The sequence below is a fragment of the Neopsephotus bourkii genome, unplaced genomic scaffold (assembly GCF_033783945.1).
Source record: "Neopsephotus bourkii isolate Nb327-2 ecotype Australia unplaced genomic scaffold, CSIRO-AGI_Nbou_v1 NB_1767, whole genome shotgun sequence".
NCBI classification, from domain to species: Eukaryota; Metazoa; Chordata; class Aves; order Psittaciformes; family Psittacidae; genus Neopsephotus; species Neopsephotus bourkii.
The window spans coordinates 5746937-5758757 of record NW_026902241.1 but is presented as its reverse complement, the minus strand read 5'-3'; the positions used below and the strand labels follow the sequence as shown (position 1 = coordinate 5758757).

Sequence of the window (11821 nt, the reverse complement as noted above, 5' to 3'; positions counted from 1 at the left end):
ACGACGATCCTATTTAGCAAGACAAGTTCTGTGGGGATGGATTCCATCATCCCCCAGCTGCTAAGATATGTCCCCATGTTGAGGACCACACACAGCCAGTCCAGAAATTTCCCAGTCCTAAACAATATTTATCAGAGAGGGAAGCAGCTATGCAGTAATAGGAACAATCCCATCAGAAACCCCTAGACATTGTATAATAAAGAATAGACAGGGAGGGGAGACACAAAAATGAGGCAAGACTTTTTAGAGAGTATTTATGTTGCAATTTGCCTTTCTAGGCTAGTGCCCTGAAGCAGCCTGTCCAGGAAGAGTTAAGCCTTCTTCAGTCGTCTGCTACTTCTGACGTTTGGACATGGAGATAGATTTTTTTGGCCTTTGGAGCACTTTGCCTGAAAGAATAACAAGACATGAGCAGCAAACCAGAAATGCAAGTGTTCAGTAAGCACCTAACTTCAAGTGCTTCCCTTGCTCTGGCTCTGCCCCAGAGAAAATGAGCACCTAATCTTCTAGGTTTGCTTTGGCTCCTCAGTAGATAGTGGTGCTTCAACTACCACACAAGTAAGCTGCTATCAAAACTGCCCTTTTTCTGTTCCACTATTAGTTTTTTTTAAGGACAAATGAAGTTGTCCTTAATAGTGTTGCAGCAGGTTTGAGAGACTAGTGCTCTTGCTGTTATTCACAGGCCAGTAAAGGGTACGCTACTTGTTTTCACATGCCCAGGTAGACAAATGATAAAGAGTACAAAACCTCTCCAGGAAGAGTCCGGGAACTAACTAGCAGCTTCTTGGAAACACCGGAGGCAGCCAAGTAACCCTGGGTTTCCCCAGGGAGCTCTGGACGGGGATTTTTCACCATTTCAAGTGAAATCTGCTAGGCATTCATCACTGTGACTCACCTGTGAAAGTTTTCAACGTCTTCAACAGTCTCAGGCAAAACTCTTCCTTTAGTTTCAGGTAGAAGCAACACCAATCCACCAGCAATCAAACCAAGCACAGCTTCAAATCAAACAGATGCACAAAGAGCTTGTTAGCATATACCAACATATACAACACTTTCTACTGTCTGACACAAAGGACTTGTGAATGGCATTTTATTTCCTCCTTCTACAAGACATGCACCTCAAGGCTCTATATGCAAAACTGACGTGCCACCTCCAAAGGATGCGGCTGCCACATGGAGATAGCAATAAGCCAAGTTCAGTTTCAAGTTATGCACTGAACTAGGGCATCTCAGACTGGACAGACAAGCCCTCCTTTACTGAGAAAACCTTTTCTAATGTGAGTGTTCCAGGAAACGGATTCAGTGTTTCTGCCATTCACATGAGATTAGAAAATACATGGAAAATGTATTATCTCCTACACAATGTGATTATCTTTCCCATTGATAATTTTTTACCCACTTTGTACATATTTGGCATCCATATTTTAAATCTACTAAGCACCCTCCTAGGTGTCCTGTCTGTTAAAAACTGCATATTGCCATTCAAGACATTTCTGTATAAATAGTGTGCTGATCTAAAGATTCAGAACAGTTCTGCAGATCCTGACCAGACAGTTCAAGCCACTAGTCTGAAAACACTTATCTTCCATCTATTTACCAACCTCTTTCTTAAAAGCTCAAGAACAGCCAGCTAACACACTGTCAGAAAAGCAGGAGGAGAAAAGGCACACTTATATACCATTAAACAGGCAGTGATGTGAAATTCTAGGTTTTGGCTCCTGGACTGAAACCATATGCCTTGCAGAAGAGCTGTAATTCATCACATTTGAATCCATCAAATATTAATCTCATCAAAATGCTTCTCAATTCTTTGCCATCTGTCCAACCTCTATTCACTTCTAATTTCCTTTAAAATGCAAGGAAAAATAATAAGGGCAAAGGAGACATGAATGCATAAACAGGATTCAGGTTGTTATGAACTGAGACTGTGGCTTGCACAGACAGCAAGGAGCTTCTGCTGAACTTGGAGCAACTGCCTTAAGTGGCTTCTTCCTCCCTTTGAAACTTGGGACCCACTGTGGCACCCCAGAAGTGGCCAACAAGGAGGTAAGGTGGCACTTACTAAATACTATGAGTGGCAGATCGTGCCACACTTCCACCAGTCTGTACACAATGAATGGGACGATGACTCCACCAACATCACACAAGGAGGAGCAGACCATCACCCCGAGGTTCCTGGTTCAACAGCAAAGGGATCATGTTAGTATCAGAGTACTGCAGATGGAATGGGATGGATTACAACTCTGACCCCTACACAGGGCAAATACAAGCACTACGTGGGACTTTATCCACCCTTATTTTCTCTACTTTTCCAGAGCAAATGCCAATGGGGAGGAGGATGCCCCTACCTGATGTACGTCGGATACAGTTCGATGTTTACAAAGCAAACCATTTCAAAAGCCATTGTGATTCCCATTCTCCCGATGCAAGCAGCAATCACCTTTAGCCAATGTATGTCTGCAGAGAAAATGCACTCAGCACACCTAAAAGTATCCCAACATAGGGTATCAATACACCAATGTTATTTTAAGGGGACCTCTGATCCCATGTCACTTTATATTTTTAAGGGGCCTTGTTTCACCTGTGTGAATGCAGGAATGGGAACCCTCACACAGCCTCACACAGGTGACTCACCCTCTGGGATCAGGGCTGTGACAAGGCAGGCAAGCCCAGCCACAGTGTTGGCCACAGCCCAGGGGTAGCGTCGCCCAATGCGGTCAATGGTGATGATGATGATGAAGGCAGCTGGGAACTCAACAAGCGCAGAATAGAGGAAATCCAGGTACATGTTCCCAGCAGCTACTCCCATGTGCATGATAAGCCCCTGGTAGAGGACTGAGCTTGTGAACCTAGGTGGAGAAGAACATCCTGGCTTTGTTAGTGTCCTGGTTTCAGCTATAGCAGTTATTATTTTTTCCTTCTTAGTAGCTGGTGCAGTGTTGTCTTTTGGCTTTAGCCTGAAAAGAGTGCTGACAACACATCAGTGTTTTAGTTATTGCTAAGTAATGCTTACTCCAACGAAGGACATTTCAGTCTCAAGCTCTGCCAGTGAGGAGGGGCACGGGAAGAAGGGAGGAAGCAGAGACAGGACACCTGACCCAAAAGTATTGGTCAGCGAGAGGTGAGCAATTGTATTGTGCATCACTTGCATTTATTGGGTTTTTCCCTTTTTCCTGTTAGTTTTATATTCTTTCCCCTTGTTATTTCCCTTATCATTAGTAGTAGTAGTCATAGCAGCAGCAGTGTGTTGTACTTTAGTTATTAAACTGTTCTTATCTCAGTCCCTGGGGTTTGCATTCTTTTGATGCTCCTCCCCATCCCACCTGGGGTAGGGGGAAGGGAGAAGGGTGAGCAAATGGCTGTGTGGTGCTGAGTTACCAGCAGGGCTTAAAATGAACTGAAGTTTAGTCAGCTGAAGAACAGAGGTTTGTATCCTGCTGGAGCCCTCAAAACCACAGCTTCACGGATAGTTCTCCATCATTATCATCTTACCAGTTGTACATCAAAATGAATGTGTTTCTTCTCATCTGTGGTGTCCTGACAAGGTCAAAGAAGGAAGGACTCTGCTTTCCACCATCATCCTCTTCAAATTTAATATCCTGTAGAAGAGTCAGCACAAAGTACTGTAAGTGTCTACTGCAAGGAACTACAGTGATGCTTACTTACATGCACAAGCTAACCCCGAGCTCACCACAAAATGGGAAGGCATCTTTTTCTGATTTGTCTTAGCCATATTACTGACAATTTTCATGGCTTTGTCATTTTTTCCTTGAGATATCAGCCACCTGGGAGACTCTGGGAGGCACCTACAATGCAAGTGGATGACATTATATACCAACATAAAAAGCCCAGAGAGTGCTCCCATGTATGGAGACTGGAGAGAGTGCTTTGGATGAAGAGAGACAGGTAGATTTTTGGTTGGTTGTTTTTTGTGTGTGTTCCTGCCCCCTGCACCCCATCAGGAAAAGTTGTATATCCCACTGTTGAAGTGGGAAGAGGAGCAGTTGGGGTAGTGGGTTTAGATATGAGTTTACTAAAGATAGGAAAGAGCTTTAAGTGAGAGTAGCAGTATCATTTTATTCAGCATGTTTACCATAAACTGGCTCCTCTTAGGGAGACATTTTCCAGTTATGCCATCACAAGTTAAGAAGAAGCAAGCAAGCAAGCTAGAACTGGCTTACCAATTCACAAATACCAAGAAAGGAAAACAACAAATCTCTTTCTATTATTCCTCACCTCTCAACCCAGCCAGACAAATTCTCAAATCCAAAGCACTCAAACTGAAAAATATCAATTAAAGAGAGAGGAAAGAATCCAAAATGAAAGTGAACCCATGTGTCTTCTTCTGGTTAGACCACAAAAAGCTTCCAGTTTTTTTCTTAAAAGAACATGTAAACGTAACCTCTTACAGTTATGTCAGCATTCAACAATCCCTCAATAACCAATTTTTTAGTGTGTACATTGTGCCAAGGCATTTCTTTCCCTTTATGAAATGCTTAATAAAGGTAATAAATGATTTTAAACCACTCTCCACAAGTTGCTTTCAAAGTGGTCTTTAAACACAAGTCAGGTGTGGTGCACAGGCTAGGACACACTGAAATCTCAGTTGAGAGAGTTCTGTGTCCCTCTCCTTTTTGCTGTGAACCTCCTCTTTGCACTAAGAGGTGCTCACAACCAAAAGCGGTGCCAAATCTACCTCCATATCAAGCCTGGGGTGGCAAGAGAAGCTGGTTTTCAGGTTGTGGGCAGGGGTAAAACAAAAGCCCGTTTACCAGTAGTAGAGCAGGAAGAAGGAACTTGGCAGGGTGACAGTGAACTGCAGCCACCGCCAGTGAGAGATGGCATAAGCAATGGCATCAAAGACCAGGAGCCCAATGGAGAAGGCCATCTGGTAGAGGATGCCCACCGTCCTCCGGTACTTCGGACCAACGACTTCTGTTGCTGCAAACATGCACAGACATAGGTGAATGACTGCTCAGCACAGGAGTAACTTGCCCTGCAGGGACTTTGGAAGACCAATGCTGCATTAATGCCCTGAAGAAGCTGTGTTGGTAATCCTGAGCTTCCTGGCATAAAGCCTCTGGACAAAATCCCCTGGTGCTCACAGAGGCAGGTTTGCTTTTCTGTCACCCAAACACCAACAGAGGAGAAAACACTGCTCCTGCTCTTACACCAGCATCCAGTACTGACCTCTGTCATGGAAATCTGAGTAATTCAAACATACATCAAAGTGTACAGATGGATTTTGTCTAACACTATCCTACATAATGTCTCCAACACAATAAGACCGATTATTTTGGTTTTGAAGTGCAGCCTTTCAGCCTGCATTACACTGCAAGTGTATAAGGTATGCCTGTACCACAGGATGGCATCTGCACTTTGCAGCTGCACATCACAGGATAGACCCATTGGTTAATTCTGACTGATACAGGGCTAAAAGTAGGCAGGCACAAGCATACTCAGAATTTTGCATCTGGACCAGAGTCCCAGGAGAGTGCAATAACAGGTTGCTCTGTTCTTGTACCCTTCCCTGGGCATTCAGTATTGGCTTATCCTTAGGGAAAGAATTAAAGTTTAAAAGGGTTTTGGGGATGATTCTGGGTGACACCTCTCATGAGAGATTTTCAAGGAAAAATATAGAAGTAACAAGGTATAACTGAGGGAAAATATCAGGATAAGGCCAGTCATTGTCCCAAAAGGGATATTGTACTCTAAAATGGCATAAAGTTCCCCAGAAGAGGTGATGAAGATTTCATTTATGCCAGTAAAAAAGATTTAAGAGGCCCAGCAAGCATCTAGAATATGCACAGGAAGGAACAATCGTGTCTTGGCAGGAGACAGTCTGGACTGGGGGCTAGATGTTTTTGTTTTATTTAGACCAGACAGCTGGATAACTGCATTTGCAAGATGTCCCTGCTAGAAGACCTAATAGACTTTTACAGTGTCGACCTTTACATTCTTACCACTACCACAGTGAACAGGATCACTCGGAGCTAATCTAGAGAAGGCTCTATTGGGCAGCATTCAAAGAATTTAATTTGCTGCTTTGGTGATCGCTTGGTGTGGGCTGTTTTTGACAAGAGCCTGAATTCCACACCAGAGAAGTCCCACGCAGCTACACCAGGAAGTGGTCCTGAGCTGGCCTCAACCCGTGCTTCACCACCAACTGCTGCCAGTATTAAGCCACTGGGAGAAGCATCAGTACAGCCTGGCTCCTCACATTAATTTGCAATCCCCGAGGCTGGCCTCCACTCAGACAAGTGCATGGATACCCAAACAGCTTGTCTTTTTCTCAGCAAGTACATGCTGTTCTTCGGTTATTTTTGTGCTGTGAAGCCTCCGTTTGCCCTTTAATGCTCTTTATGTCATAAAAATGCCTCTAATTTTCCCCATCCTCTGCCTGCTTTTTTGGTGGACTCCTCTGTCATCATGCCATGGGTGACTGGGCTGGAGAAGGCTTGAAACAACTCTGAGAAGTCAAAGAGGGAGAAAACTCCTTGATAAAAGAGCATGGGAGGCATTTAAAAATGGCTTTGTTCAGGATTATGTTGGTGTGTCTTTGGTTTGGTTTGGGTTTTGGGGGGGGGAGAGATTAGGGGTTTTCTTCTCCATCTTCTGCAGTCAGCCTTGCTCCTGGGAAAAGGTCTGAACTTACCCAGGATGTAGCCGGTGGTCCAGCAGCCCTTACTGACCAGCCCTTGGAAAAAACGGATGATGACTATCCACAGGTAGGTGGGCACAAAGACCAGAAGGATTCCAAAGACAACGTTCGCAAGAATTGTAGTTATGAGGCAAAATTTACGGCCAAACCTGGATTGGAAGATAGTATGTGTAAAGCAAACCACTAGTTTTAAACTACTAAAAGCTCTGTACATCTTACAAAATCCAATAAATAGATCCCTATACAAGGGGTAAGTACATACTGGATGTTTACTCTTAACCTACTACTCACTTATCTGCTTTTCTATTCCCTGAATGCTTACTGTGCTAATTCCACAAAGTTCCACAAAGGCTTCCAGGAAAGCGAAAAATATCCTTAAGTACAATAGTCCCATATTTACATATATTTGGACTGTGACTTTTATCCCTGACTTTTAGAACAGGCAGATTAGTAATCTGTTTTTGTTTTTTTTTTTATATTATGGAGGTGAAAAATAAGTATGGGTTAATACTGTGATTAGATGTCTGCATACCACAGATTTAACACATTTTTATACCACAGTCTTCATCTCCAAAATAATCTAGTATGTATGGATGTTGTTGCCTGCAGTGGGCTGCATTCCACAGCTGGAGCAACTTGGTGCCTGCTGTGGCCTAGGCAGGAGTGGAATAAGGCGGAAAATTTGCCATCAGATACTGTCATTTGTTTGTTTTTAGCACCATCTGCCTGGGCTGCAACAGCTGTCTCTGCTGTCTCAGAAGAGGGAGCTAAAGATGCCAGGACATGGGGATTTCTGCTTTTAAACTGTACAGATTTAAACAGATGCTGCTGTACTTATCTGTGTCTGCTATTTCTAAGTCTGTCCAAAGAAAGCAAGCTGGTTTTATGCTGCAGCCACACAGAGTGTGACAGATCAACTGTGGGCTCCAAACAAGTGCTTCCTGCCTTCAGTTAACAGCCCATGGCTCTGATGTGGCATGATAGGGAGCTTGGGGAGTGTGATCCCAAAGTAGTCCTGCAGGCTCTGCAGGACTCTCCAGACAAGAGATCCATGTAAACCACCATGTATGACCTAAGAGGCAGTGTTATTTGCTCCTCATGCTGTGACTGAACACCAGGCAGCTTGCCTTGTTTTGAGAGGAACAGAGAGGACAGCAGTTGCACAAGTTTTCTCTGCCTTCACCTAAGCCTAGCTGCTGAATGCTGCTGATAAGGGAGGTCAGAGGGTTTTGCTGCAAGCCCACACATACCTGTCTGCTATGTATCCAATGTTCATGGAGCCAATAAAAAACCCAGCATTCACAGAAGACTGAAAGAGGTCCAGCTTCCAGGAGTCCTCACACACCAGGTTAAACTGAAGGAGCAACCACAGTTAGAAGCAAGAGAGGGAAATGAAGAGCTGGCTCACATCCATGGGTCATCTTCAGTTAAAGATTTAAGCTTGTTTCTGGGTCAAAGCCCATTTTATCAGCACCCAGATATCCTACTTAGATACGTGTCCAACATTTAAAACAGGATCGAGCCCTTCAGCAGTTATCGGTATCTCCCATTTGTGCCTCATCTCTCATTACTGGAAGGAACAGAAGTGAATTATTATTACCTGTCAAGATCAGGACCCTAACTTGTGCTAGGTAGGCCTTGTTGATCAAACCAGCATGGACCTGATGATCACCCTGGGCTTTGCAAACAGCTTTTTTTGTAGGTGACTGTGAACCTTCCTAAGCAGTTCTGGTTGCCTCATACCCTCATAAACAACAGCAGTCCCTGCAGACCCTTCAGGACTGCACAGAAAGTACCCTAGACGTGCCTTGTCCCACTTCCCTTGGAGCACTCACTGGCTCCCAGAAGGAGGGTGGGAGGAGGGATCTGCATCTGCCCCTGAGGCTGCAGCATTTTCTCTCTGCTCTGGCCTGCTGCTCAACCTGCTCAACTAGGTTTTCTACAGTCTAACATGTCTGGAGACCAGGTATTTTGTACCCAGAGCCAAGCCTTATACCACATGGATACCCATACGTATTTGCTATCTAGCCTTAGTTCTCATATCTCAGCTGTTGATACACATAAAAACTACTGAATAAGTCACTTCAAAAAACTGTCCTAACATGACTGAGAATCCTTTCCCACTCTGCTGGTAGCTGGGTTCATTTAAAGCTATGCATCAACATAAAACCAAATATTCCTCCTGATGCTCTGTGGGCCTTCCCGTAAGGAATATTCTTCCATGGGTAAAATTTTAGCTTCAGGCAAAGTAACATGTTTTACTCTGCCCTATCCTTTCTGTTGCCTAGGTGTCACAGAAAGGGACAATATAACAGAGCCTGAGAGCCTTTACAGAGGCGGTTATAACCAAAAACACACTGCCAAACTGCAGAGGCACGTGATGTTCCTGGCTATCCTGTGGAAGAAGCAGCCCACAGGAGTGACCTTGCACCCCTTCAGAAGAAAAGGGAAGACAACTGATCTGAGAACACAAATCCACACGGACTGCAAGTTTTCAGCTTCCCGTAATCTCAGGAGATTCTCAGGAGATTCGTGGTGGGGGCATCTGGATCACAGCATCTGCTCAAGCATTTTGCAGCAAGATATGCCTGGCGCTTTGTGTGTCCTGAGTCACCCTCTGTTTGAGGTGTCCAACCTCCTCACTTTAGTATCACCCAGTCCATTCTTGGCTGAGAGAAGTGCACTCAGAGTACAACAACAAAAACGTAGCTCCAGCCTCTTACAAAGCTGCAAATACTGAAGCTGCTATAGCACAGAATTTACCTGCTCCTGTGTTTGTGTTAGATGTACGGGGGAAAGAATCCTGACTTCCACCATCCCTAAAAATTTGGTGGAACTTTCTATCACACAATCAAATTTTTCATCCCAGATACTGATTTATTTTCAGAGTACTTCAGGGGGTTGGGTGCTTTACGGAGCTGAAGTACCATTTTCAGTTTATTCACACATCTTCTGAGAACACAAACCAGCCATCAGCTTTTCTGCAGTTTATTCCTGTCTTAAGATACTTCATTTTGGGAAGCTATTACCCCCCCCCCACCCCACCGCCTATTGCCATTCCAGTGTGTTTTAAACCAACTTTAAAAGTCTTTGTTCCTTAAAGAAAAAGGAAAGACATCAAGATTTTCCCATCTGGGTGTGGATCGCAGGAAGATCAGGAGGGAGGTCTGTGCAGTGTGCCCGCTCGAGGATCAGCAGGTTTTGTTTGCAGTGCTGCAAGCTGCTGCTCTTTCCCAGGCACTGTTTACACACCTCCACCAATTGGACCTCTCTCTCATGTGGCAGCAGTTTCATTCAGAACTGGACTTTATCTGCCTGAGGGTTTATTTGCTGAAATACTCTGTGCTCCCCAGTGGGAGATATAAGCCTCCTGAGCAGCCAAGCTAACGCTTCACAGTGAGAATAGAGGGAAGACGGTTGCAAAGCACAAAGCGCAAGTTCACAGTGAGAGAGGATCCCTCATCCAGGTAAGCAGGAGCCTTTTAACAAGCCAAGGCTACACCAACCCTCTCCCACATCCCTCCACTTATCTGTAATAGAGGGGCTGGGAAAGGTGTTTGGTTTTACCTCAGTCACAAGAGAGGTCCCTGGGGAGTCGTAGACCCAGCCATGACGGCAGGGCCCCAGAGGGATGGTGCTCCGGTTGCCCCCAAGGCTGCCGAGGGGGTCGGTGCAGCTGACACCCGTTGAGTTCCAGTCCACCTCATACCTCCTGCAGCGGCTGCTGAAACTGGCTCCGTGGCCACCCCACTCGGGCACTGTGTGATTGAGCTGCTCCTCCAGGCTCCAGCCACAGCGCTGGCTCAGCTCTGCGACGCCGGGGCTGAAGCAGCGGTGCTCGGGGATGAACCCAAAGAAGACAACACCCACATAGACCGGGGTGAAGGCAGCAGAAAGCAAACACAGGACAAAGAAGGTCTGCTTCTGGAACTTGTCGAATTCTCCAACATGCTCTAAAATGTCATCGAGGGTTGGCATTTTATCATCAAAACCACATCAAAAAGAAAACCAAAACTCATCTAGGTCCTCTCTGCAGCACTGATAAATTTAGTTGGCAGCAAAGCTGTTTAAGTAACGAAGACATTTGACCAAAAGTCAAGAGTAACTCCATAAATTATTAAACTACATGTTGCAAGCTTTATTTTTTAGGTTTCATTTGAAATCAGACCTTAATTCACCCAGGCGAATTAGCATTTAACCCCTAATCAGAGTGCATATATGTTCTTTTCCTCTAGAAAAGCCCCTAACAGCCACAGCACTTTAGGTTGGGTTTTTTTATTAGGCAAGGCAGCTCCCCCAGTAAGAGGCAATTTAAGGAGCAAGCACAGATGGAAAACTCCAACATACCAGCAATATACAAGTTTAGTGTAGCAGCTGCTGCGCACCACATGCGAGCAAGGCTTATTAACCAGGCTCTATAAAGAATAGGTAAGTACACTGTGAAAGGCAAGTGTTTAGTTTGAGCTATGAGAGAGTAAAGGAAAACTTTCTGCAAACTTCAGTATCATGTGGGTCTCAGCCCTTACTCTCCACACTCCTCTTTTTCCAAGGAAAAGCTCTCCCCACCTATACCAGGGAACCCAGTTTTCCCTCAACCATATTTTTGCACTGATGAAAAGCATTCAGTGCAGAATTAGGCACTAGGAATAGCTTTTGGGGTGCCCAAAATAAATCCAGTTATATCAGGCTCCAGTGGTGCTTAGTGCTGCCTATGGATATAGACACCAGCTACTCCACCATCTTTTGCTGACAACAGCTGCTTCTATCAAAGAAAAACGTGAAGGCAACATTTTAAAGACGGGAAAAAAGCAAAAAAGGGTCTAGAAAGCAACTTGAAAAGTTTAGGCAACAATGAAATAAACAAGTCTTTTTAACACCTCCTTTCAATACACTCCAGAAAAGAAATCAGCTTAGAAGGCCATTCTGGCCTGGGGACAGAAACAACCAGTTCTTCACCTCATCCAACTGCCCATCAGCCATAGAGCAACAGTGGCCTAACCAGCTGTGAAAGCTGCTTTGTAGAGCAGCAACCTGAGATCTTCCCCTGCATTATGCAGATGTGCCCCCTCCTCTCCATCAGGAATAGCTATAGCAAGGCAACAAGAACTCTCCTCCTGTTACACCACCATAGCACCACCCTAGACCAGACTTTCACCTCTG

At 44.8% G+C, this 11821-nt stretch overlaps 1 protein-coding gene across 2 annotated transcripts; it reads right to left on the bottom strand.

The window, feature by feature from the left end:
* Window positions 1-240: 240 nt before the first annotated feature.
* Window positions 241-11518, bottom strand: LOC133225771 (solute carrier family 22 member 2-like). Of its 2 annotated transcripts, XM_061378525.1 has the most exons (11): window positions 10229-11517; window positions 7912-8015; window positions 6656-6810; window positions 4773-4941; window positions 3692-3806; window positions 3493-3599; window positions 2635-2849; window positions 2349-2457; window positions 2063-2175; window positions 896-995; window positions 241-389 (listed from the first exon to the last, which is right to left on the bottom strand). In XM_061378525.1, exons 1-11 carry the CDS (start codon window positions 10637-10639, stop codon window positions 323-325), a joined length of 1665 nt encoding a protein of 554 aa, XP_061234509.1. In that variant the 5' UTR covers window positions 10640-11517; the 3' UTR covers window positions 241-322. The 2 variants fall into 2 exon arrangements, with proteins under 2 accessions (XP_061234509.1, XP_061234510.1); XM_061378526.1 differs by lacking the exons at window positions 2063-2175; window positions 2349-2457 and having other exon boundaries at window positions 10229-11518.
* Window positions 11519-11821: the final 303 nt, after the last annotated feature.